This window comes from Mirounga angustirostris, unplaced genomic scaffold, assembly GCF_029215605.1.
Source record: "Mirounga angustirostris isolate CCGP_5_RB_7025 unplaced genomic scaffold, mMirAng1.0.hap1 SCAF_10, whole genome shotgun sequence".
Classification (NCBI taxonomy): Eukaryota; Metazoa; Chordata; class Mammalia; order Carnivora; family Phocidae; genus Mirounga; species Mirounga angustirostris.
In genome coordinates this window covers 109,744,835-109,772,084 of record NW_026991718.1, presented here as the reverse complement: position 1 = coordinate 109,772,084, position 27,250 = coordinate 109,744,835, and the positions used below count along the sequence as shown (strand labels likewise).

The 27,250-nt window shown below is 47.9% G+C and overlaps 1 protein-coding gene across 1 annotated transcript in view; it reads left to right on the top strand.

Annotated features, from left to right (window-relative positions):
• The first annotated feature begins 359 nt into the window (after positions 1–359).
• TMC2 (transmembrane channel like 2) overlaps positions 360–27,250 on the top strand; it is a 61,870-nt gene continuing 34,979 nt past the window's right edge. Inside the window, exons 1-6 of the mRNA XM_045886232.2 lie at positions 360–393; positions 11,886–12,204; positions 14,966–15,118; positions 22,759–22,849; positions 25,859–25,940; positions 26,283–26,389. Coding sequence (XP_045742188.1) covers positions 360–393; positions 11,886–12,204; positions 14,966–15,118; positions 22,759–22,849; positions 25,859–25,940; positions 26,283–26,389 — 786 coding nt within the window. The remainder of the gene's footprint in view (positions 394–11,885; positions 12,205–14,965; positions 15,119–22,758; positions 22,850–25,858; positions 25,941–26,282; positions 26,390–27,250) is intronic.

Below are 27,250 nucleotides of genomic sequence, written 5' to 3'. Positions count from 1 at the left end.
CCCAGGGCAGGTGGCTCATGGCTGGGAGGTGAGCTGTCAGCTCCTGGCCCCTCCAGGGCCCCTCCGTGTGTAAGTGATGCCTGAAACATGAGGCCACGCTGTCTCTTTGCTGGGCAACCTGAGCGGAGGAGTGTGTGGCCGGATTGAAGGGCTGGGACCTCCCCACCTCCCGCCCACCTCTCTCCCAACCTTCACCTACCTCCAGTTCAATCTCTAACAAGCCAAGGAACCCTGGCTGCTGGCGGGGCCCAGAAAGAGAGCCCGGCCACCATGAGGGAGGAAAGGCATCCCCGGCGGAAGGTGTGTGTGGACCAGCAAGCCGAGTGAGCCAGCGTGGGGGCTGAGGAGCCCCGCAGACCATGAGCCACCAGCTAAAGGGCCGGGGGGAGGAAGGTGAGTGGTCCTTGTCTCTGAGGGGCCCACCCATGGGGTTCCTGAGCAGCTGTGGGGGACCAGGCGAGCAGAGGGGGGCTCTCGAGGCACAGGGCCCGGGCATGAGTCCAGGGCCTGCCACTTGCTCTCTGAGTGACCCCAGTCTGGTTATCCAGCCTCTCCTGGCCTCTTCTAGGAAATGAAGGCACGTTGCTTCCTGGAAGGGCCGTTGGGAGGATGAAAATGCCGTGCACCACCCCGTGCTGGTGTTGAGCAGCGGCGGCCCTCAGAGCCCACCGGGGCCTTCAGCCTCCTGCTCTCTCGGTTAGAATCACCTTTCCTCAGCAATCCCCTCAGCAGCCTTCTCTGTCTGTCTGTCTCTGTTTGTCTGGGGCAGCAGGGTGTGGGATGTTCTGACCTCATGTCTTCTCCAGGGTGTCGGAGATACGTCAGGACCGGGGATGCTTGTTAGTTAGCCAGGGCCTGGTCTGAGGCAGCCGTCACCAGCTGAGGGTTCCCACCGTGAAACGGGGGTGACCCAGGGAGGGGGACTCCCAGAGGTCAGCCATCCGTCACGCGCCATCTCTTCCAGCAGGCCGTGGAGTGAGAGGGCGGGCGAGGAGCAGCTCTCAGGGCACGGGTGAGGCGGGACGATGCAAGAGGTGGGGTGTGTGTGAGATGGGGTGATGTATTCCCTGTCCAGCCACCATCGAGAGTTCTCGTCCATCGTCCTTCCTCTCTCCCTTCTTCTACCCCTCCCTCCCTCTCATGTAAAGCGCCCCGGGGGCAGGTGCTAGGCCACCTTCCCATGCGGAATGTGGTGGCCACAGCTCTTCTGTGAGCCAGAGAGGGCTTTACCCGGAGTGGGGCCACCTGCTGCGGGAGGAGCCAGAGGAAGTATAGGCAGGAGACAAGACCTTCCACGGCCGTGAGGAGGACGGGAGCCACAGTCAGGCATCCTACACTTCAGGTCTTAGACGTGTTGGAGACATGACACCATTTTCTCCTTGAATCGCAGGCGGGGCCTGCGCACCCCTCAGTAAGCGAGGAAGCAGAATCTCAGGAAAGAATGGACTTCCGGGGGTGGGGATGGAAGAGAGTCCCCCCAGCCAATTCCAAGGGGGAGGGACTTGTCCTGCTCCCACTCAGGCACACTGTAGGTACATGGACGCACTGGCCAGGATCCACCTCCTTTGTCTCCTGGCTGCCAAGCCCTTCCCTCCTGTCATCCACGGCTCCCCCACCACTAGGAGCCTGAGTCCTTGCTGAGGCAGCTCCATGACAAAGGGGGAGACCCAGGAGCAAGACTTGTGGAAAAGCCAGGATCCTGGGCAGGAGGGAGGGGCCAGGGAGGCACCATTGGCATCGCAACACCCCTTCCTGCACCCAGAGCTGCCCCTTGGCCATGTCTGTCCTCCATACCCCACCCACCATCCCATCATTCCTCCCCTCCAGAAATGGGACAAGCGTTCAAAAGTGTGCCTGAGTGTGACTGGACGAGAAACCCCTTCCTCATGGGAGGGTCAGTGTTCATGGTGACAGTTGTCTAGATATAGGATGCTCGGATCTGGTTCTCCATATTCCATTCTCCTTGTAGTCTTCCAGTTGCTGTCCCTTCTGCACCCAACCTGGCTCCCCTCTGCCCCAGCCAAAGGCACTGGTCTTGGGGATCACCTGTAGGCACATGGTCCTTAAGCAGGACTGAAATGGAAAGTCATTTTGCCTAAAATGCAAACCTTTTCTTCCTGAAATATGCCACTCACACCCCATCTCTCTTGTCATTTTTCCTTCCCCCATAAAGAAAGAAGAAATGGGTCAGAATTTTCATTTCAGGGGTCCAGATGGTCAAGGAATACAGCAAAGTTAAATATTGGGAATCCACTAAACAAACTGAAACCCAATTACATAAAGATTTTCATTTTAAATCTCCTCTGGAGTCACCTCTGAGGGGACCTGATAGCCTATTCCTTCAGCTTATAGTCTACAAGGAGAAAAAAAAAAATGTCTGAGAATACAAAGTTATTTTCTCAAAGTAATTATAATTTGTTGTTACTCTAGTTGACAAGGAGGGTTAGAACTCTTCCTCCTTCCAGATCATTTGCTAAATGTGCTTAACAGGTTAAAATCACCAAGTTGGAGGGTGAGCCAGACCCCCTGGGCCTTCCAGCTTCTCCTCAGCCTATTTTCACCTTGGTTCAGGTGCGTACGCACGAGGAGGCCTGTGACATGTGAAGGAGAGCGCGCTAGGCTTGGAGGTCTTCCTAATGTAGCAGCTGCTTTCCTGGCTCCTAAATTATTCATTATGTGGAGTCCATGGAAAACTGACTGTAAAGAAAAAAATTTAAAAAGCAGCTCATTTTCTGTGTAGAAGAGGCTTGGGGAAGATTGAAGAGCAAATTCTGGCTTGCTCTCCACATTCCATATGAATTGCGTTCAGTTGGGAAATAAGATTACAACAGGCATTACAGCCTGTAAAAAATGCATGAACCCCCAACTTCTATCTACAGTGTTTGAAAGAATGCTTGGAAGAAAGCAGCTCATTACCAGAAAGAAGACCATTTGGTAGCTGATTGAGGACACACAGAGCTCAGAAGAAGATTCAGACAGATATTGACATTCTTACCCAGTTCTTCCAAGCAATATAGTGCCAGGAGGGGATACAGGTCCAGGAGACCCTTCTCCTTCACCCCTTGCACACACTCTCTGCACTTCTGTTCTCTCTTTCTCACTTCTAGAACTCTCCTAGGGGTCACAGCAGCAGTGACACGCACTTTCTCACACTCACTCCCAGGTCTTTGGAGGGAGTGGATTTGTTTATGGCTCCATCCCTCCTCCAAGATGGCAGCCGAAGCCTTCCAGAGCCATGGGGAAGAACATCTACGGGGCAAACCCATTTCTCACTGGCTTATACTGATCAGCTTCCTAACTCGGATGAGTTCTCATTATACTTAAGTAATCCTGCTTCACATTTTCTAACCAAGATTAGGGCAGGAGTAGGCCAAGAAAACCTGTCCCACGGCACATACAATCACCTATCTTTGCATCTGTAAACAGCACTCACTGCTTTTCAATGTGCTTAGGACCAGTTAGCTCATGCGGTAATTGCCCCAATTAGAAACCGAGTCCCAAAGATGGTTAATGGTGGAGTCAGACCGTTGCTTGGTGCCCTTTTGTGTGCAGCGACTGGGAGCCAGTGTCCATGTTCCACAACAACCTCTGCAGTGTTGCTAGCCTGATACCTGGATGCAGACCACATCCTCCAAAACAGGCTCCAGTATCACACCCTCAACCTCCAGATTTCGACCCAGCTACCCCATGGGTATAGCTCTCTGGGCGACCTCCCCTTACCACACTCCCCATCCCCAGCAACTGGATCCCACCAGAGACTCAGCTCTGCCTTTGTCACCCCTACCTCAGACCTCTTGCATTTCCACCGGGGCCCTCAAAATCCCCTGTTTCCTCTGCCTAGAATCCCCTCACCTTGCTAGCACCACCACCCCTCCCCTTCTTCTCTTGGCAAAATCCTGTCCATCCTTCAAGAATCAGAGTAAACATCAGTCCCAATTATACTTTGTCACACTCTCTGTATTTCCATGGCTTTTTTTAATCCACCATTTGTTCCTTATTTTTAAAAACAAAAATTTGTTTATTTGAGTTATTGTCAAAAACTGGCTTCCTAAATGTCACCACTGCAACCTATCAATAAGACAAAGCTGCTTTATTGCTTACAGCAGGCAAAGCTTTGGTAGTGTCTCAGAAAAGGGAAGGGAAGGTCAGAATTTCTTGAGAATTGGAAGTTTGATTTAAGGCAGGACTTCCAAAGTGGGGGGCTTGATTGGGATTGGGTAAGAATTACAGTACAACAGTCCACAATAAAGAGCAAGGCCAGGATTTTGAGGCAAAGCATTCAAAGAACCTTAGGGTGCAAATTGTCTGTGATGCCTTCCATTGAAGAGCTGATGAGTCTTTGGGGAAATCTTGCAATGACCAATCAAGCCATTTGCCTGGGCAGGGGACTCCTGGAAAAATAAAGTCATGCTAATGAAGACAGAGGTATAGCACAAAGTCATCTTAATGCAGACACGAAGGTATAGTTTGGGTTCTCCGTGTCTGGGACGAGTGTGGGGTAGATGGTTTCAGTTCTCAGTTGGTCTTTGTGGTCATTTTTCACCCCAAACTGAAGAATGTCAATCCAGATCTTCACCACTGCTTGAGGAATCCTAATTGCATGTCATTTGTCTGTGGATAGCTATTTGGACCTCCAAATTTCTGAGGGTAATTGTTTCAACCTGTATATGAGGTTCTCCAGCTCTTTCTTCTGGATGACTCTTTGCTGAATCATTTGACACACAACAGCTGCACAACAGCGTTTGAAACTCTGGGGATCACCCATCTGAACCCCGGTATACAGACAAATGCGAAGAGAAGGATTATGACCAGAGTTTGTATAGTTCACTTTGCAGCCAGCAGCCAAGAATGCCCAGACTAAGTAAAAGAACAAATCTCATGCCCAATCGGAAAAGTCCATAGAACCAAATATGGGATCATTAATCAAAGTTCCCAGTTTCCTGATATCTTTGTTTACTTCCTGGATCTTTTTAGTGATATTAAAGATCTCTGAGAAGTCTTCAGGAATGCAAGTACAACATTCCTCTCCTGAAACATTGCACATTCCCCTAGAAAGGCCAAAATATATCAAAAGCAGCTCTGTTCTAGGCTCAGTCGGTGGAGCATGTGACTCTTGATCTTGGGGTCATGAGTTTGAGCCCCACATTGGGTGTAGAGATTACTTAAATAAATGAAACTTAAAAAAATAAATAAATAAGGCAGCTCTGTTCTAAATCATCACCTGTCCAATTTCATAAACCTCTCAGGAGATAGGTTCTTGGTGGCATTGTCTACTCACCTGCTATTTTCTTAATCATAACATGTAAGATTCACTTCACTATCCAGACCTCTTGTAAAGTATGGACATGAAAGTCCTGAATTTCACAATTCTCCTAGAGTAGTTAGGGCCGGTTCTTGAATCAGGGCCCAATTTTTCTCCTTCTTCAGTGAAACTGTCTACTAATCTTGTTTTCCTATAAGACAAACTAATGGGCTAAAACAGATCCTGGGAATGTCACAGGCAATCCTGAGAATAGGTATTAGTTTACCAAAGTAACAAGTTCCTGTCTGATTTGTAAGAGTAATAGTAGGCTTCTGTACCAGATCTGATACCAGTCATTGGGGACCACATAGTGATCTGGTTTTGGCCAAAATACTCCTATGGGATTGTGAAATAATGCTGTAATTTTTTGGTACTCTTCATCAAGAGTAGTTCGGTATCGGGTGGTGAATTTTGTAGCATCGAGATCATTAGGTAGAACTAAAGAAAAAGAAGACTAACATGTCTTACTTGTAGATCTGTGAAAGTGAGAGTCTCCAAAAATACACCACCTGTTCCCTGATCTCCTTCCAAATTCTATTTCAGTGAAAGTTCAAAGTTGTGACAAAGATAAACTGTCACAAAAGGTCTGGAAATATTGCTTCAACAGAGTCAAGGTCCTCCTAGGATGCGATGGGGGTTTGGATTTCTCACCACCTGGCCTGTTGTGGAATTTACCATCTAATACATCGCCCAATGGTTGAGTCCAGTTACCCAGGGAGCCAACTGATTTCTTACAAGGAACTGGGACCAAAGAAAGCTAAGTGGTTCCCAAGGGAAATAGGTACTTTAGCCAGTTCATGGATGAATTGTAACTGGGTATTGGATTCATTCCAAGGAGTGATTAAGGATGCAAACAACAATATTAGAAATAGAGGCTTATTAATAACCCAATTAAATGGGCGCCTGGGTGGCTCAGTCATTAAGCGTCTGCCTTCAGCTCAGGTCATGATCCCAGGGTCCTGGGATCGAGTCCCACATCGGGCTCCCTCCTCGAGGGGAAGCCTGCTTCTCCCTCTCCCACTCCCGCTGCTTGTGTTCCTGCTCTCGCTATCTCTGTCTCTGTCAAATAAATAAATAAAATCTTAAAAAAAAATCCAATTAAAAATAGCCTTAAGTTAGCACAAGATATGGGGCGCCTGGGTGGCTCAGTTGGTTAAGCGGCTGCCTTCGGCTCAGGTCATGATCCTGGAGTCCCGGGATCGAGTCCCGCATCGGGCTCCCTGCTCAGCGGGGGGTCTGCTTCTCCCTCTGACCCTCCCCCTCTCATGCTCTCTGTCTCCCATTCTCTCTCTCAGATAAATAAATAAAACCTTAAAAAAAAAAGATTTAAAAAAAAAAAGTTAGCACAAGATAGAATGAGATTAAAGAATAGAAAACAGAGGAATACAGGTTACAAAGTGACAATCTGTGGTCTTGTTCCATAGATTTTGGGCACAGCTGTCTATATCCAAAGACTGTCGGCTTTAACCCTCAGCCCGAGGTCACCAGTAGGGATGGTCTTCGGTAATTTGAAGATGGGGATGTCTCTTCAGATGAAGGACATGAATCCAAGAATCAAACCCTTGACAGTTTCACTACTGTGCTAGTTGTTAGCAGTATGGGCTGAAGTCCTTCAATCAGGGTTCTGAGACAGTCCTTTGGTTGAAGACAAAAACTCTAGCCTACAATTGAGGTTTCAAGGAACTTTCAGAGTGAAACAGGTGGTATCTGTAAGTGACAGAAACTTAAAATGGCTATGGTTAACTTATTACTGATAACTTTCAAAAGTGAAACATTTCATAGCAATAATGAAACTGACCAGGAAATTTGGTCGTTCCTATAGGATGCAAAACAAACGTAATAAGGCAATCGAAACATTTTGGGCAAAATGTTTATAACAATTAAGCATATTTTTACAGACAAGGAACATTATCTCTGACTTATAAAGATGGTTAAACATAATCTTTTTTTTTTTTAAAGATTTTATTTATTTATTTGACAGAGAGAGACACAGCGAGAGAGGGAACACAAGCAGGGGGAGTGGGAGAGGGAGAAGCAGGCTCCCCGCAGAGCAGGGAGCCCGATGCGGGGCTCGATCCCAGGACCCCGGGATCATGACCTGAGCTGAAGGCAGTCGCTTAACCAACTGAGCCACCCAGGCGCCCTGGTTAAACATAATCTTTACAGAGAAAATATCTTGCGGTATAATGTATAATTAGATAAAGACATATATACAACAAAACAAGAATATATCAAGCATATAAGGAAAAGATATCAAGACTATTAAGAGATTCAGTGAGTCCAGAGTAAGTCCTAAGCATGTGTGTTTTTGTTTTTGTTTTTGTTTTTTGAGAGAAAGAAAGAGTGAGTGGGAGCGGCAGAGGGAGGGAGAGAGAGAGAGAGAGAGCGTGCGCAGAGCCTGACATGGGGCTCAATCCCAGGACCCTGAGATCATGACCTGAGCCAAAATCAAAGAGTCAGATGCTTAACCAACTGAGCCACCCAGGCGCCCCTAAGCATGTGTATTTTAATAAAGCTCCATAGGTAAATCTGATATGTATCTCCAGTAGAAAAGCAATGGCCTGAAAGATGCCAGATTCAAATTAAAGACTTGATACCAAATAAACAATTTAAATGACAACTGAGTTATGACTGATTATTATACTGTTGCCTAATATCAGGCAAAGCACCTTCAGGACTCTGATTATGGAAACAGGTCATGGACAGCAAGGGCAATGACAAATCTCTAGGAACTGCCCATAGAGCATACAGTTGCTGAAATATTTAAACATTCGACCTATACCAGTTTAAGCTAGAAAAGGCTAAGAATCTCTTCTGATTTGATAACTTTTCTCATGAAACGTCAACATAACATATCAAAGAATCTTTATTGTTTCTGGCACCTCTCTTTTCTGTAAGGTGGAAGAATAAGTTTTTGTGATTTTTCCAGGACCTTCTGGGAAATCTCTAAGATAGTTTTAGGTACAAAAGATATTCTGAAAGTTATTTTACTTCCTTTTACACTTAGGAGTCAATCTTAGAAAAAATAAATCAAAAGTTGTCAGATTTGAACACTTAAGATAGGATCGCGTGTGTCTTAGAAACAATATTTGACTACTCATTTATTTTATGGGCCAGAATGTAGTCTATCTTGGTGAACGTCCATGTGGGCTCAAAAAGAATGTGTATTCTGCTGTTGTTGGATTAAGTGTTCTATAAACATCAATTAGATCCAGTTGATTGACAGTGCTGTTCAGTTTAACTATGTCCTTATCGACTTTGTATCTGTTGGATCTCTCGATTACTGACAAAGGGGCTGGACTCTCCAACTAGAATCATGGATTTGCCTATTTCTCCTTGCAGTTCTATCAGTTTTTGGTGTTCTGTTGTTAGGCATATACATGTTAAGAATTGTTATGTCTTAGGCGCCTGGGTGGCTCAGTTGGTTAAGCGACTGCCTTCGGCTCAGGTCATGATCCTGGAGTCCCTGGATCGAGTCCCGCATCGGGCTCCCTGCTCGGCAGGGAGTCTGCTTCTCCCTCTGACCCTCCTTCCTCTCATGCTCTCTGTCTCTCATTCTCTCTCTCTCAAATAAATAAATAAAATCTTTAAAAACAAAAAAAAATCTTAAGAATAAGATCTCAGGACACCTGGGTGGCTCAGTCCCCTAAGCGTCTGCCCTCGGCTCAGGTCATGATCCCAGGGTGCTGGGATCGAGTCCCACAGTCAGGCTCCTTGCGCAGTGGGGAGCTTGCTTCTCCCTCTGCCTGCTACCCCCACCCCCCTTGTGCACTCTCTCTCCCTGTCAAATAAATAAATAAATAAATAAATAAATAAATAAATAAATAAATAAATAAAAAAGAATAAGATCTCAGATCTCAGCTTAGAAGTTTCTTCCTTCTGCGGTGCCTGGGTGGCTCAGTTGGTCAAGCATCTGACATTTGATTTCAGCTTGGGTCATGATCTCAGGGTTGTGGGATCAAGCCCTGCTGCCCTGGGTGTGGATCCTGCTTAAGATTCTCTCTCTCCCTCTCCCGCTGTCCCTCCCCCTGCCTTGCTTGAAGTCTGGGTGAAGCCCACCCCTGTGCTTCTTGAATCAGAGAACTGATCACACTGTCTCTTTCACTAACTCAAAACATGCTGAGGGACAGAATCTTGTCAGTCTTATTTGCTACTGTAGCCTGTGTAGTATTTAGTCAATGATCAATACATGTTTTGGTATGGGTGAGTGAATTAGTGAATAAAAGGCCTTTGAGTTCTTGGCCAACTCAGTTGGCCAGGCAGGCAGGCACCTTGTCCATTTGAAAATGCCACCAATATCCTAGTTTGAAACCCAAAAAGAGAACTTGGAGCAGTTTCTCTCTGAACCTCAGTGCAAATTCCATTCACAAATCTAGCATGCTCCAGCTTCCATCACACTTCGACAGATATTATCTCGGTTGGATTTCCCTACCACACTTTGAGATAGGTGTCTATAGATCAGGTTCCCTGGAAGCAGAGCCTGAGATAGGGATTCTCTCTTTTTTTTTTTTTTCAGTTGGTTAAGCGTCTTATTTATTTATTATTTATTTGACAGAGAGAGACACAGTGAGAGAGGGAACACAAGCAGGGGGAGTGGGAGAGGGAGAAGCAGGCTTCCCGCAGAGCAGGGAGTCCGATGCGGGGCTCGATTCCAGGACCCTGGGATCATGACCTGAGCCAAAGGCAGATGCTTAACGACTGAGCCACCGGGCGCCCCTGAGATAGGGATTCTTGAGCATGCAATTTATCAAGGGCGAATCTCAGGAGGTGTGGAGTGAGGGAAGCAGGGCAGGGCAAGAGAAGGGCAAGAGAAGCAAGGATGTGGCTATGGGCTGACTCAAAGAGAGGAAAGGGATGTAAATTTCTGGACATTTCCCAGCAAGATAGTTCCCATCAACCAAGAAGGGAGAACCTGTGCGCTATTAGGGCCACCACACACGGCAGCTGGGGGAGGATGGAGTGGCCAGGTAATGGGGATCTGGGTGGACCACCACCAGCACTTACTGGAGTATCTACAAGGAAGCTGACTCAGAAAGAGTAAGCAACCTGCCCAGAGCTACCCAGATAACAACCATCAGAACCAGACTTCAAGCCCAGAAATCCAGACTCTGAATCCCCAGCTCAGTCTGCCCAAATCCAGCCCCATTTATCCTTGGCTAGTTCTGGTTGCTGTTTGACAGGGTGGCTTGCTCCTCAGAGTGTAAAATCTCAAGGGTCAGGGAAGCAGAGAGGAAATCTCTCTGGGGCCACCATATTACAGGCACAACCTTGAGAGGCTGGGTAAGGAGGAGGGTAGAGGTGAGAATTTGGGAACCTGGGACTCCACATCCCAGACTCTATCACTGCTGCTGGGAATGGCAGGTGGCAAACTTCTCCTCTGCTTTGCCCAAAGTTGGGGCTTTGGCAATGCAGCTGGGAAAATCTCCCTGCCCTTGGCAGAAAAGCCTGGATGGGGGCCCGTGTGGGCAATGAGAACGAGTGCCCTGCACAATACTGTTTCCAGGCACTGCCCACTCGGATGTGGGGGCTCAGAGTGCAAGAGTGGCAAGGCAGGCTGGAGACAGGAGGGGAGGGGGCCTTTGTTGAGTACTTCCCACGGGCCAGACCTTTTACTCCTGCTTTTAATTAACCGTCCCCGCCCCTCAGCCACATAAGGAAATGGGAGCTTCTAGAGCTATTTTACAGATGAGGAAGCTGAGGTGCAGAAAAGTAATTTATCTGTGGTCACAGAGATAAAAAATGATAGAAATGATCTTTTCAGGCAAAGCAATCTAGCTCGAAACCTGTGTTTTTCCTATAAGCAAAAAATATCTTATTTCTGGGTAAAAGTATTAGGGTAATGACATCCATTCTCGGATGTCAGTCATTGTTCTAGTCACTGTTCTGTGTTCATTAACAAGCTAATGGAGTAAGATGAACATCCCCCATGATAGAGATGAGCTGAGACTCAGAGCAGTCAAGTGACCTGTTCAAAGACACCCAGCTACTAAGTGGTGGAGACGTTGGTTATTAATACCAGAACTGCACGATAATTTCCCTGCATTTAATTTGTAAATGCTTATACAAAGAGTTGTACTTAGTGTAGCTGTTGGGCAAACTGTTGAGGAAATTTCATACTGTTGATTCTGTCCAACCAGGCCATTGGCCAATGCCACGAAGTCATGGCTTACAAACATACACACACACTCAAAAGCAGGGACACGTCAGGCAGCAGCTCCTGGGGAAAGGAAACTGCCCAGCCCTTCCTTGCCAGTGGTCCAGGCTTGCCAAACAGAGAACCATGCTTGGCTGGCCCTGGGGCTCTGGAGATGACTCAGTTCTGACCCCAAGGAACTACACACCCAAGAAGAGGAAAGGCATGTGCCTCGGTTTCTACCTGAGGTTTAGGCAAGAGCATGGTAATGCCAAGTTGTCAGAGGAGGGAGACATTAATTCTCATCCCAAACCAGAGTCTCCAAAGAAGTGGCCTTTGGAGCCAACAAGCTCCAGGAAGCATCTTGGACATCTGATTCCTCACAGCTGGGGGCATTTTCCTGCGGTGGAGGCCAGCGAGGCCAGAACTGTCCCTTTCCTGTCCCTGCAGGTGACAGGTCCGGGAGGAGACCCGCAAGGAAGCAGGCTGCCAGAGTCGAAGGTGTGGCGGGCAGGCGTGGAGCTCAGCCTGGCCAGAAGGAGCCGGCCGGGGGCAGCCCAAGGCCAGGGTCTCCCCGGAGGAAGCAGGCAGAGCGCAGGAGACACCTAGAGGAGCTGGGGGAGCAGGGGCGGAGCTCCGCAGAGAGGACCTTCGAGGGGAGGAGGAAGAGAGATGGGAGGGCTTCCCTCAAGAAGCAGAGAGCTCCCCCAAAGAAGGAAAAGGAGGTGTCAAGGAAGGAGGAGATGTGGAAGCAGCCAAAGAAACACAGGTATGTTGTGATTCTGGTTCAGGTGCGTTTTCTGATGGGCACCCTCCTCTCCTGTGGCCCCTCTCCCTCCCCTGATGAAGGGCTGAGGTCCCCTCCCCTGGTATAGGTGACCCCACTCTCATCTGCTTCTGTTTGTCCCTGCCTGTCCACTACCCTGCCTTCCCCATCTGGGGCAGAAATGGGATGAGGATCTTGGTCATCCCAGGTGGACTGGCCACTGGGTACTCTCAGATCCAGGGCCCCCTGTCTGGCAGGAAGCACTGAGCGGGGAGGTGACATGGCAGCCAGGTGGGATAAGATCCCAAGTCTCCTGAATCTCAGCTGGTGGCTCACCACAGCTCTGGAAGAAGCACTGAGAGAAACGAACAAAATTGGATTTAGCAATCATCATAGAATTTAAGCACACCATTTCCCCAATCTGGACCTGTGTCCTCTTCTGTGATATGTGGCTTTGATCTAGAGGACCTTCAGGGATTCCAATCAGTTCCATTCTTGGCTACAAATTTTGATGGGACATCAGCTTCTCTTGTCCTCCCTTTTTGGCTTTACTCACTGCTTGGGATGTTTTAAGAATCCCTGTTGATAATGGCTGGGGAGGCTTTTGAAATAGTTGAAGGAATTGGTGTTATGGTGAAGATGATGTTCCTTCCCACAGGGCTCTAGGCTCTTCCACCGGACCGCTCCACCTTTACAGTGGGAACCGTGGCCCTCAAAAGGGCCCACTGATTTTTTCTGTCATGCCAGCCATTCCTGGCTTGGTTGGGGCTTTTGTCTACTGTCTGATTGTCCTTGGACATCAGCTGAAGGGGTAAAGAAAGCATGGTGCCCTTAGCAATTTAAAGAGAACTTGAATGCACGTTGATTGGGCCCTGGAGTGTCCTGAACTTTAGAGGGAGGCTGCCCCCCGCCAAACAGACCGCAGATATCTGGATGGCAGATGCAAAGTCAGCTGAATGCAGTGGCAGGGCATAGAGAGACAGAAAAGACTCAGTCCTGTTCCCAGCTGCTGACAGTCTAGCAGTGGAGATAGGCCATGGGCATCAGTCATCACAAGACAAGGCAGAAAGCAATATGTATCTGAGAAAGGATTTAATGAAATGCCTTCTTGGGGGGGCACTGGGACATCAAGGTTCCTCCACGGAGAAGGTAAGCATTCCAGCCGGTCGTCCAAGTACAGGTGGCATTTGAACAAGCAATGACCGAATGCTCCCCAACCCCAGACTGAGGGAACCCCTGTGGAAAGACTCAAAGGCAACCATCATGGGATGTGCCCAAGGGTTCCCAGCAGTGAAGGGTTCGAATTCCTCAGAAATTAAGACTCACAGGCGCTGCTGTAAATTGTTCTCTAACCCAAGCCCACATCCTGGTGTTTCCGTTTATGGAACTTGCTAAGAAGGCAGCTGGGGCCTGGCTTTTTCCTGCACCCCCCTCACCTCGGGGGGCTGGTGTCCCTCCCAGAGTCACTGAGTCTGCGAGTGAAGGATGCTGTAAGGAGCACACACAAGAACTAGGATTTTGTGGAAGGCGAACACATCGTCTTGTCTGTGAGATGCTGAGGCTCCTCACATGGGGAGAAGGGTTCCAGCTGGAAGCTGCCCCTCCCTGTGCCGTCCAGTGCCGTCCCCACCAGCCGGCGGGCTGAACCCTTGAACTGTGGCCAACTCGACCAAGGCGCTGAATTTCTAATTTCCTTTCTTTTTTTTTAAAGATTTTATTTATTTATTTATTTGACAGAGAGAGAGAGACAGCGAGAGCAGGAACACAAGCAAGGGGAATGGGAGAGGTAGAAGCAGGCTTCTTGCCGAGCAGGGAGCCCGATGTGGGACTCGATCCCAGGACCCTGGGATCATGACCTGAGCCGAAGGCAGACGCTTAACGACTGAGCCACCCAGGCGCCCTAATTTCCTTTCTTTTTAATTCAGTGTTAATACTACTGGGTTGACACAGGAGTTTGTGAATCTACTTAACTCGGACAGACAGCTGTAGCTTTGAGATCAATTTAACTTTGAAGCCAGTGCATTTCCTCTTAAAAATAAAAGGCAAACTGCTGTTGTCAATGCAGATGCAAATGTCAAAGGGAAGTGACCTTTTGCTACTTGACTCATTTGTTGGGAAACTTTTAAGTATGTCTAAAACAACCTGGGTATGTGAATCTACCATTTCAACTACAAATTTTATGAAATCCCAGATACAGATCAAATATGTTCGAGGAAAAGTTGATGTCTGATTTGACATGCACAGTGGTTGTGGGATGAGCACCAGATTTTGAAGACAGTACAAGAAGAATATAAAATATCTCATTAATAATTTTTATATGGGTTGCAGGTTAAAATGACAATTTTTGACACATTGCATTCAGTGAGATGTATTATTAAAATTAACTTGCCCATCTCCTTTTGTCATTTTAATGTGGTTACTAGAAATTTTTAAATTACAACATGTGGCTCGGGTTATATTTCTACTGAGCAGAGAGTTGTGCTCGAATGTGGTGGGTGCAGAGGACTCAGAGAAATGGAGTCGGAGGAGGCAACTGTCCCGGTGTTTTGGGCTACAGGACAGAGCGGTGGCTTCTTCTGACAGGTGAGGGGAGTCACTGAGGGCTTCTGGGCAGGCACGGGCCTCTGAGGGGTGGTCAGGGCTGGGAGGGCCAGGGAACACAGCCCACCCGCCTTGCCTGTGGGCTTCTCTGCATTCCACAGAGCACCTGAAGACACTTGCCAGCTTTTCACTCTCCCTTGCTCTGCCCTGGCTCTGCCTCCAGACCACCCTCCTTGGCCTCCAGTGCTTCTGGAGCGGAGACTTTGTCAGAGGAGGAACGGGCCCGGATCCTGGAGCAGGTAGAAGACAAGAAGAAGCTCATTGCCACCATGCGGAACAAGCCCTGGCCCATGGCGAAAAAGCTTAGGGAGCTCAGGTGAGTGGGTGGTGATCGACCAGGGCCTTTTGATGTCCAAAAGGCTCAGGTCCTTCCGATGGCCCCAGAGCCCCTTCCCCTTCTCGGCCCCAAGAAGACTTGACAGGAAGGGGGATTCACCCTCCCGCTTTGCTTTGGTCCCTTCGCTCCCCAACACAAGCACAGTGCGTGAGTGGGGGGCTGTTAGAGCCCAGAGAAGCCTGAGTGGGGGGCTGTTGATGGAGACCCTGCCATTGACCAGCACCGAACAGGGTCTGGCGGGAGAGACAGAGAGGATCATGGCAGTCTGGCCTAGAGCCAACCTTTCCGTGCTGCCCGACCTCCCTCGGTCCCGCATCCCTTCCCCTTCATCCGGTGGCTTCTGTGCCTCCCTCACAACCCAAGACAGACATGCCTTCCTTGGGGGGCTTTCTGTGGCACCCCCCCACCTCGACAAGTTCAGAACTCCCTCCGTGTTCTTTAGGCCCCCAGAACGGCTCCCTGTGTGTATGGGGTGGGGGGCCAGGGGAGCAGGGAGTGGGTCTGTCTCAGCTACTCTCGTGGCCCGAGTGCCTGACCCCGGACCAAGCTTGCCATAATGCTCCGTGAATATTGTTCAGGCCTCATACCCAAGGCGCTGACTCCTGTTTTCAGCTCCGGCTTCCATACAAAAGGCCAGCACCCCAAGCATTTTATGAGTCTCACGTCCCTGCTGCAGGAGTCACATTGCTTAACTTCTGGTTTTCTACTTAAAAAAAACCTGAAACAAAACCCATCCAACATTACCATTTCCCCCCAAGTTCCTGCCACAGGGTTGGGGAGGCACTCCCTCTCCCCTTCCCTCTTTATGAAGCCCTTTTCCCTGGCTCCTCTCACACATGAGTTTCCCATCACTCAAGTCAAATGCCTCACCCTCTATTACGTCGAACAATTTGGCAGCTGTGTTTGGACACATTGGGCCTCACGGTTTGCCCCCGAGAGGTGCCGCCAAGATGCTGGCCGCACGGACACGGGACAGGGTTCTGGTAAACAGAGCTTACTCCATGCCAGCAAATTATTACATCGTGTCCTACGCAGCCACAGGAAGAAATGCGTCCCGGTGGTGCCCACCGGCCAGTGCGGACCCACAAGTGCTGGGCATGATGGGAGTGCTCTAAATCCGAACTAATACCGCAGCCGATAGCCGCAGGTGGCCAGTAAGCGCTTGAAGAGTAGTGAATGTGACCAAGACACAGATGGTTTTGGTTTTATTAAAAATAATAATAATAATAATAATTTGTTTCAATTAAATCATCCCATGTGGCTAGCAGCTACAGCTCGGGTGGCAGGGACAGCTCTAGGCAGTGGCTGTCTGCCTTCTCAGCCCCTTTTTCTGAGACTCTTCTCTCTAGTCCGTCGGGGCCAGGTTCTTCTTCCTGTCAGGGGGACGCAGAACAGCCATCCGTCACCCTCGCGGAACCTCACCCCCACTCAGGTGTCACCTGAACACATCTTTTATTAACAGTGGAAAAAGAGCGACTGAGGTGCTTATGGAAATGAGATCTCCCACCGGCTAGAAGTTGCAGGGACTGGGAAAATTCCTGAGGGCTGTCCAGCTGCCCAGAGGAGAAGTCTGACATCTCCTCCAGCCCGAGGGCAGAGCTCCTGCTCTTGGGGTGAGTGGGAAGTGGCTAAAGCCTGGGAAGCCAAACAGACCCATGCATCTGTCCCTGGGGCAGGGATCCTCAGCCAACACTGGCCTCTCCCTTGCAGGCCTCCCTCCTTCCTCTTCCCTCTCCCCAGACTCCTCCTCCCAGACTCAAAGTCTAAGGCCAGGGAGCCTCTGCATCTCCAAGCAAGCTGGCGCCTCTGCCTCGATTTTGCTTTCTGCCAGCCCACCCTGGCTAATTCCCACACGCCCCATAAGACTCGGGCCAATGTCCCCTCTTCAGGGAAGCTCCCCACTGCCCTCCCCACATGCAGGCTGAGTTATTTATTGCCCCTCTGATCCCCAAGGCACTGTGTCCTCACTCGACTGGATGCTCTGCTCTGCAGAGCTATGTCTCATTCATCTTTCACGATTCTTTCTTTTTGATAAATTGCCTCCACTTGCTGAGGGCTCACTGTGTACCAGACACTGTTCTGAGTGCTGGTGTGTGTCACAGCCCACTTCATCCTTACAGCCACCCTGTGATACAGGGACTATTCTTATTGTCCCCCATGTACTGATGAGCAAATTGAGACACAGAGCAATCAAGTCATTTGCCCCCGGTTTGCAAGGTGAGTTAAGTGGCTCAGTTAGCGTTTGAACTCAGGGATTCTGGCTCCAGCCTGCACTCTTCATTGGTAACCGTTTCTCTAGAATTACTAAACATTTTAGGATGTATCCCTTTGCATCCTCTATGACTTCCTTTTCCGGCAGTGAGGTTTTCCCTTGCAAACAGCATTCCCAGGCTACATCTTCTTTTTTTATTTTTATTTTTATTTTTTAAGATTTTATTTATTTATTTAGAGAGAGCTTGGGGAGAGGCAGAGGGAGAAGGAGAGAGAGAATCCCAAGAAAACTCACACTGAGCGCGGAACCCGACCCAGGGCTCAATCTCACAACTCTGACATCATGACCTGAGCCAAAATCAAGAGTCGGACGCTTAACTGACTGAGCCACTCGGGCGTCCCTACATCTTTTTTTCAGAAGCAATGGTGTGGAGACCCCAGTCTCTGGCCCACTCAGGCGGCTGGCTGACGTGGGCATAGTTGTTGGGACAACCGAGGAAGGACTGTAACGCATGAAGAACACCGATGGTGAACTGGGGCAAGCCTGCACTCCCACCCCTGCCGCATCCAGGTGGCTTTGGCTGGCTAGTCAGTGCCCCTCAGGATGATTTCCTTCCCTTAAGAAGCCCTCTGAGCCTCACCTTCCTCATTTACAAAATGGGAATAATAATTAATATCTAGGGCGCCTGGGTGGCTCAGTTGGTTAAGCGACTGCCTTCAGCTCAGGTCATGATCCCAGGGTCCTGGGATAGAGTCCTACATTGGGCTCCCTGCTCTGCAGGGAGCCTGCTTCTCCCTCTCCCACTCCCCCTGCTTGTGTTCCCTCTCTCGCTGTGTCTCTCTCTGTCAAATAATTAGATTTAAAAAAATTAATATCTACCTTGTAGAGTTGTTCAGACCAATTCAAAATATTTGTATTAAGTGTCCAGCACGTGGTGTGCAATTGGTAAATAGTAGTTCTTGCCATTATTAAGGCTTGACCATCTTCTGTGCCAGACACTGTGGGGAGGAGGGGAGGAGGGGAACAAAGATGGATCAGAGAAGATATTGCAAAAGGTATCATTAAAAACACAAGATAGGCCATGATGTTGGCAAAAGAGCTTCTAGGCCCCATGAGTCAGGGATGTTTGCTTTAACCATAGAATTAATCAGGTGTGTCCCTCAACTTTATCAGAAGCCTGATATCTTAGAAAATTACCCAAGCTGCTTGCTTTCTTCAGAGAGATCTGAAGAATTCCACTTCCAGGAAGATGGGGTAGATATTCTTCTGCCTATTTTTCCCACTGAGTACAACTAAAACCCTGGACATTATCTGTAAAGCAAACATAAGAAGACTCAGAAAGGTGGACAGAAGAAGATGGTCTGGTTAAGGACCTCAGGACCAAAGGATTGATCAGGCACTGAGTTCTGGGGTTTTCTTCTTGCCCTCTATTTCCCAGACTGGATATTAGAGAAGCTGGCAACCCAGAAACACGGACAGACACACACAGACAAAAAAAACACCTCAAGAAAAATCTGCTCTCTCTAGTCAAAGGACCAGGAAAGGGACAGTCTGGCAAGACAGAAAACTCTTAGGCATTAACAATCCTACTCTAGCCAAGCCCCACAAACAGAACAGCAGCCCCATCCCTGCCCCTGGCAGCAAAGGCCAAGTGGGGAAGCCTAGATTTCCTCCCTTACCAGGTTATAACTGGTGCCCCCAGGGCCCCCACCAGAGTGGTATCAGAAGAGGTTGAGTGGGGAGCAGGGACTTTCCTCCCCACTGGGCAGTAAGGAACCCTCCCTCTCCCTCTGGTGTCTGTGCAAGCCACAGGCGAGTCTGGACTTTCACCACCACCTGGAAGTAACAAGTCATCCCTCCTAGCCAGGAAGATGTGAGGAGAACCTGGTTGGAAGCCTGAACTCCCATCCTTGCTCAACAGTAATGAAGAACTCCTACCCAGCCTCGGATGCCAAAGCGGGCCGAGTGAGGAGCATGGACTTCCACCTGGAAGTAACCAGACAGCATCCCTTTCACTCACTGAAGCAGTGGCAGAGGATTCTGCTAAAGCAGAACATTTCAACAAGATCCAGAGTCTTATAATATCCAAAGTATCCAGGCTTCAACTGCAAATCACTCATCGTACCAAGAACCAGGAAGATCCCAAGCTGAATGATAAAAGACAACTAAAGATGCTAACACCAAGATGACATGGGTGCTGGGATTAGCTGGCAAAGATTTTATTATTTTTTTAAAGATTTTATTTATTTATTTGACAGAGCAAGAGATAGCGAGAGCAGGAACACAAGCAGGGGGAATGGGAGAGGGAGAAGCAGGCTTCCCACTGAGCAGGGAGCCCGATGTGGGGCTCGATCCCAGGACCCTGGGATCATGACCTGAGCCGAAGGCAGACGCTTAACGACTGAGCCACCCAGGCGCCCCCATCACTGGCCATCCTAACCGTGTTTTCCAAACTTGTGTTCACTTTACTCACAAAGAGGGTCTTCCAGGAGGCAAACGTGGGGGGGATTCTGAAGTGTGGTCTGGGTTGTCTCTGCGCCTGAAAGCCTTTTCTTCAGTAACTACCTCCTCTGCTGAGTGCTGGAGGGGCCTGAGGGGTTAATCATCACCTGCCAAAAGTGACCTTGAGATCCACACCCCTAAAAGCTTCCTCAAAACGGGATGCCTCCTCTCTTGCCTTTTCACTGCATTTACCACACCCCGTCAGGTTTGAGGAAAAAAGAGAGGCGAGTTTGCGGGAAGTTCCCTTTTCAAAGGACACTTGGTGACAAGTTGGGGACAGAAGCACCTTACAGAAGTAAGATTTGCAACAATCGGGAAGCACCGGGCAGGAGCTGATGTTTCCATAAACCAAATACTCTCTGGTAAGGAAGAATGGGACAGTCTGGATTATAGGTAACATGTTTAAAAAGGAGTTTGCTGAAAAAAGTTAGTTGTTACTATTTCCGTATCTTCACTGTATCCAGAAAAGCTTGCTGTGTCCACCAAAATTCTTAAACCGGGGGAGCTTTTCATAGTGAATGGTCCTCAATGTTTGTACCCAGTGCTGGGCACGGCCCTCTGTTCTCCAGAGGGCTCTCTGGGGGTCCAGATATTAAGAAGAAAAGCATTTGCTGCCGGGCCCAATGGCTCAGGAACATGAGCTGGCTCTTTGGAGAATTCTCACTTGAAGTCCCCAAATCTTAAAAGCTGGCACATTTAAAGATTTATTTATTTATTCTAGAGAGACTGGGGAGAGGGGCAGAGGGAGAGAATCTCCAAGCAGACTCCCCACTGAGCGCAGAGCCCGATCAGGTGGGGCTCGATCCCACGGCCCAGGAGATCATGACCTGAGCCAAAACCAAGAGTCGGACGCTCAACTGACTGAGCCACCCAGGTGCCCCAAAAGTGGGTGCATTTAAATTCACAAACTCCAAGGGCTTAGGAGCCTCTGCTCACTTGTAAAATACAGGAAGAGAACAAAAATGCAAATTTCATGAAAACATTTTTTTTGTGGCATGGCTGTGTTGGTAGCCACAGATAACTAACTGCCAGGACATGGCCTTGGGGGCAAACAGGGAGCTGATCCCATTAAGGAGCCTTAATCCCCTACAGACCAGCTTTTGACCCCAGGGGCTCGGGAGCTAGACAGTCACCCTCATTAATAGAGAGACATCGGAATAAAACCAGCTTCAAGATTAACCTGAGGTTCGAATGTGACTTTGACGCTTGATCTGCCTGCACATACGCTTTGGAGGTGGGATAGGGATCGCGTAGCAGACAGTGCGGGCTGTAGCCCTGGCCCCGACACGCAGCTCCACAGCGCCCTCTCCTGGCCACCCTGCAATGAATCCTCCTCCGTTTGTGCGGCTTTATCCAGGGGCTGCTGAAAAACTGGCTCTCTGGGGGCTGCGATGAAGGGGGCCTGATTTGCAGCCTTTGCTGATTTCCATGGTCTAAATACTCCCACCGTGGCCAGTTTCAAGCAACCAACAGCTTAACAGCTGGGTGGCCAAGTTCCTGAATATTTAACACTGGGTGCTCAGGAGCCCGTTCTCACCAGCCCCAGCACACCACCCAGAATACGTAATAGACAAACTGATCCACGGGTTTCTCATCCAGCCTTCCCGGGATATATTCACTCCCTCATTCAACATTCATGCAGTCCACAAATGTCTACTGAATGCTGTATTCATTTTCCTCTTCTTTACTGAAGTAGAGTTGACATACAGTATTACATTCATTTCAGGTGCGCAACAGCGTGATTCCACTTGTGTATACATCACGCAATGCTCACCACGATAAGTCTAGCTACCATCTGTCACTATTCAACGGTATTACAATATTATTGGCTATATTCCCTAGGCTGTACTTTACATCCCCATGACTTATTTATTTTATAAGTGGAATTTTTTACCCCTTCGTCCCCTTCACCTGTTTTGCTGTGTCTGTTTCTATTGCTGCTGCAACAAATGGGCCACAAATATAACTGTTTAAGACGATACTCCTTTAGGGGCGCGTGGGTGGCTCAGTTGGTTGAGTGACTGCCTTCGGCTCAGGTCATGATCCTGGAGTCCCTGGATCGAGTCCCGCATCGGGCTCCCTGCTCGGCAGGGAGTCTGCTTCTCCTTCTGACCCTCCCCCCTCTCATGTGCTCTCTCTCTCTCATTCTCTCTGTCTCAAATAAATAAATAAAATCTTAAAAAAAAAAAAAAAAAGACGATACTCCTTTAGCTACCAGCTCACAGTGGGCTGGTCAGAAATCCAGCTGTGGCATGGTTGGATTCCCTGCGCAGGGTCTCACCCCGCTAAAATCAAGATATCAGCAGCGCTGAGTTTCCCTTGTGGGGCTAGAGGTCTTCTTCCAAGCTCCCTGGTTTTTGGCAGAATTTGCTTCCTTCTCTTGCTTTCCATGTGGCTTCCTCTCGAGGGACCCAGCAACAGAGGGTGGAGAATTCTCTTGCTTCTAATTTCTCTGACTTCCCCCTCTGCCACGTCTGCCTCTCTCTCTCTGATTCTCTCTCTCTTCTGGGTTTAAGGTCCCTTAAGGGCCAAATGCTAAGAATAGTGCTTAATACATTGTAGGCACCTGTAGGCAGAATTTTGGCCCCCACGACTGGCCCCTGGTGGCACACCCATGAATGGCAAAAGGGACTTGGCAGATGGAATGAAAATTCCTGAATTTAAAATAGGGAGATTATCCTGGATTCTCTGGAAGGGCCCAGAGGGCATTTGGGAAACTTCCATGAACGAAACAGACAAAATACCCTGCCTTCACGGAGCTTACATTCTAACTAGGGGTATAAAAACACTCAGGCTTTCAGCCACATACACACACGCTCTCTCATAGTTGAGATTTCTTTTCGTTTGGTGCTAATTGAAGTTCTGCCTCTACCACCCTCCCCCCCCCTTTTTTTTTTCTAACCAGGGAGGCCCAAGAATTTGTGGAGAAGTACGAAGGAGTCTTGGGAAAGGGGAAAGGCAAGCGACTCTATGCCTATAGGATGCTGGTGGCTAAGGTGGGTGGTGCAGAGGCAGCAAGCCAAACCCTCGGAAGGGCTTGCTCAGCCTCTGAACCCAGGTGACCATCCCAGGCACCTGCCCAGGTTCTCCATTTCTGTTTAGCTCCCCAGAATCCTCAGTGCGAGGTCAAGCCGACCAGCTAATTTGTCCAGGAATAGAAACTGTCTCCTGTCAATTTCTCTCCATTTATCTGCAAGGACTTCAGTGTATCTGAGATTTGTTTCTTCTCCAGTGAAGAACTGTAAACTCACAAAACTGATGAGGTTAAAGCACTGAGATCTTATTTCCCAAGCCCCAAACCCAGACACATTGTTTGATAAATCATCCATTTTTATGTAACACCTGGAGAGTTTTTTCATGTATTCTTTGTTCATTGGTGCATTTGAGTTTTATCTTCTTCTTGGGGGACGTTTGGATATTTCATATTCTTCCCAAAACCCATTCATTCCATTAAGATCTTCATATGTATTGCCAAAAAGTTGCAGATGGTGGTCCCATAATTTTTGGAATTACTTTTTGTATATGTTGGGTTTGGGTCTTTTTTATTCCTAATACTATTTTTTTCTCCTTTTTTCAGTTTTATTGCCTGGTGACTATCCATGGGTCATTTTATTAATTTTATCTAGAAACTATTTACCACTTAACTGCATGCTTATGTCTTTTTTTTTCTCCAACTGAGGAATGTGCTCTTCAAATATACTTTCAATAAATAATTCTGTTTAGCAAATAGTTCTAGCTTCTTCCCTAGGAAAAGGATGGCTGTCAATCCTGTCTGTGTTTACCTTCCTTCGTTGCTTTAAATTCTTTGTTTTCTCTCTTTGCATCCTCAGAAATTTCTCAGGTTTATTCCCAATATCATTGAATCCATTTTCTTCTGTTTCAATTATAGTCTTTATTACATCTAATGCTTATTTTCCTTCGATTACTGAGCCTTAGCTACCTTGTATCCTTCCACACTTCACTTATGTTCTTTTTAAAATCCCAAATTATCTTTTACTTAGAAACCCTATTTATTGTATCCCTGTAAGAATGGTGAATCATTTCTCAAAATTAGTTATGTAGCCTAAATGCTTTTCAAAAATTGCAGAGTCTTGTCCCCTTTTCCTTGTTCTGCAATACTATTTCTCAGACCTCACTGGGTGTCTCAGTCATTCAGATCTGGATTTCATTCACAGAATGCGTAGCTTGCCCGCATCTTGTTCACCCACTATCTGAAATCCTTTTTCTATATAGAGCTGGAGAACAAGACAACTTGCACATTTAATAACCCAGTTCCAGGACTCAGCTACCATCTCACGTGGCTCTGAGGAAGGGAGCTGGGGTCTTCTCCTGGCCACGCTCCATCCCAGTTTTCTGATTTTCTAAACCAATGAAGGATAAGAGCTTCAATGCTGAGCTTCTCCAAGACTTTCTCGGCCTCTGCCCCACCTCCAGGGCATCACTTTTCAGGCCAAGATGCCCACAGCCTCGAGGGGCTGTCAGATGGTTGCCAAGTGATCAACTAACTGGCAGGCTGTCCCCAGGGGCCTCCCTTGGCAATGTTCATTATCCCTCTTGGCCCTCGTTCTTGCAAGTCTATATCCTGTACTGATTTTATCAGCACGCTGACAGGGGATCCATCCCTCGGGGGGAAGACTCATATTAATAAAGCTTCTGAGACTGATAGGTAAAACCAGGTGCTGAATTATTAATTTACAAGGAGAAATAACCATGAGAGAACTGGCAATGTGAAGAGTTCACATCAGCTGCACCTTTTATTTTTTGATAGTAGAGTTACTTTATGTGGGTAGCTAAACCATAATCCCAATTCCAATCTATTAACTTGCAACCACAAATCACTACCATAGAATCCAAAATACTCACAGCCCATCACAGGTGATGGGCAATGCTTCCTTTATAGACAGACTTACATAGAAAGCCAAATAAGCCACCAACGATGAATTTTGAGCATGGAATCAGAGCTGGGGAAGGTAGATAAAGCAGCGGGACTGGAATGCCCAATGCCCACCATCTGTTATTCTCCACACCCCTTCCTGTTTTAGGGATAGCTTTGCCATTGTTATCAACCAGGCTTTTGCTTACATGTTCCTCTTCTCTATTGTACCTTTGACTACCGTCCTTTTCGACAGGTGGCTTCCTTCCTTGTATAGCAATCATCCCATCAAGATACAGTCAAAGCCTGCAGTTCTGGAAACGTATCTGATCCCTTCAGATAAATTTTCATTTTGAGCCTTTAGTGAATTTACACAGGAAACCTCACTTCCTTCATGAGCAAGTTCTTAGACCTTTGTAATAATAGAAACTGATCTTAGGATCATGTCCGCTGTTTTTTATGAGTTTTTTATTTAAGTTCCAAATGGATGTATTTCCAAGGAGTAGGGTTTTTGGAGAACAACCCCCTTGAGATTGACAAATTTTCACCCAATCAGTAGACAGACAGCTACTCAGGTTTCCAACTGGTACAAACTCTGAGTGTTGGAGCTGGGAAGGGACCGTGGAAAGAAGCAAAATGCCTTCCTAACTCCTTTCAGAAAAATAAAAACAAGAACAAAAAAAACCAGGCTGTTGTTCTCACCAGGAAAAGAACGGAAGCCATGGGTTGAGGTTCTACCAGTTCCAAAATGGCTGGGTGCGCGCAACAGTTCCTATCAGATTTAGGCACTTGGCTGTCTGCCAAATGTGGATGTGAGAGTTGTGAGATTTCTTTTCCCCCTTGAATGTTTGTTTTAAGATGAAAAAAAAAAAAGTTGCATCAGAGGTTGCTAACCCAATTTGATCCCCCAAGCCAAAAGTATATACAGAATTCCTAAGTTCATATACACACTGTCCAAACATGAAATTTTATCAGCACTAGAGACAAACACAAGGCATTATGCTGTGCTGGCTTCTCTCTCACCCCGCTCCTGCACTTTGGTGTTGACACGTCAGCATGTCCCTCCAGTGTGTCCCTCCAGGCCCCAAGGCACCATGTTAATGAACTGAGTATATTACCTGTTTAATTTCAGAAGTGGGTCAAGTTTAAGAGAGACTTTGATAATTTCAAGACTCAATGTATACCCTGGGAAATGAAGATCAAGGACATTGAAAGTGAGTATTTTGGCGTAGCTGTGTTTAGCTGGTTTACTAAAGAGCTTTCCAAGGGCTTGGTGTTCTTGACCCGCTGGTCAGATCATTTCACAGGTCCTGTGGTGTTAGAAAACAGAATGGGCTTTGAGCTAGTCAGGCCAAGATTTAAATCGTGTTTCTTCATTTTCTGATTGCAGGAGCATAGGTAGTTTGGTTAGCCCCACATAGCCTCAGGTTATTTATCTGGACTATCCGTTCCACAGACTGATGTGCAAACTGAATCCATCACACTCACGAAGTGCTTGGTCGCGCTACCTTCCTCCATCCACAACATGTAAATCCTGCTGCCTTTTCTTATGCCAGGTCACTTTGGTTCTTCTGTGGCATCATATTTCATCTTTCTCCGATGGATGTACGGAGTTAACCTCGTCCTTTTTGGCTTAATATTTGGTCTCGTTATCATCCCAGAGGTAAGACAAGAGCTTCCTAGATCTTTAGGTAGTGTTGAGGCTTATTATGACCACCATCCTCATTTATATTAATCAAATACTCTCTGTTTGACAAAGAATTAGTCATTCATTTTAAGTTCTCTACTCCTATTCATTGCCCAGATAGTTCAGGGCAAAGAATGGAACCAAAACACTTGTGTTCCTTTTTTTTCCCTTTTTTTGGAGTGTTCAGCTTTTTTGAGGGCATGGGAGTCTAGAGGGGAGCCCTGGGTGCCTGGTGATAAGGCCTGGAATCAGCCTGGAAGGGCAGTGGCCCAATGGGCAGCCAGAGATAGCATTTCCACGACCTGGGTTTTCTTGAAAGTGGGACTCTCAGCTCCACCCCACCCAAAGCCTTTGGGCCCAAACATGGCAGCATAGCAGGGATGATTGCAGTAAGGCTTGCCTTCATGCTCAGCATGGTCCCCTGACATCAGAGTCTTTCCACATTTCTCACACTTCCTGAAAGGCTGATGCCAGTTCTTCCTCAAAGAGGTCACCTACTCAGCCATGCAGCCTGGTGGCCCACCCAGGGTCTCAGGTGGCCCCTGTGCCCCATGGGTGGGGAGGGGCACCTCCAATCCCCTAGGCCAATCCAGCCAAACAAACAGGAGGGGGGTGCTCAAAATATTTGTGTTTCTTTTTTTTTTTTTTAAAGATTTTATTTATTTATTTGAGAGAGAGAATGAGAGAGAGAGCATGAGAGGGGGGAGGGCCAGAGGGAGAAGCAGACTCCCTGCTGAGCAGGGAGCCTGATGCGGGACTCGATCCAGGGACTCCAGGATCATGACCTGAGCCGAAGGCAGTTGCTTAACCAACTGAGCCACCCAGGCGCCCAAAATA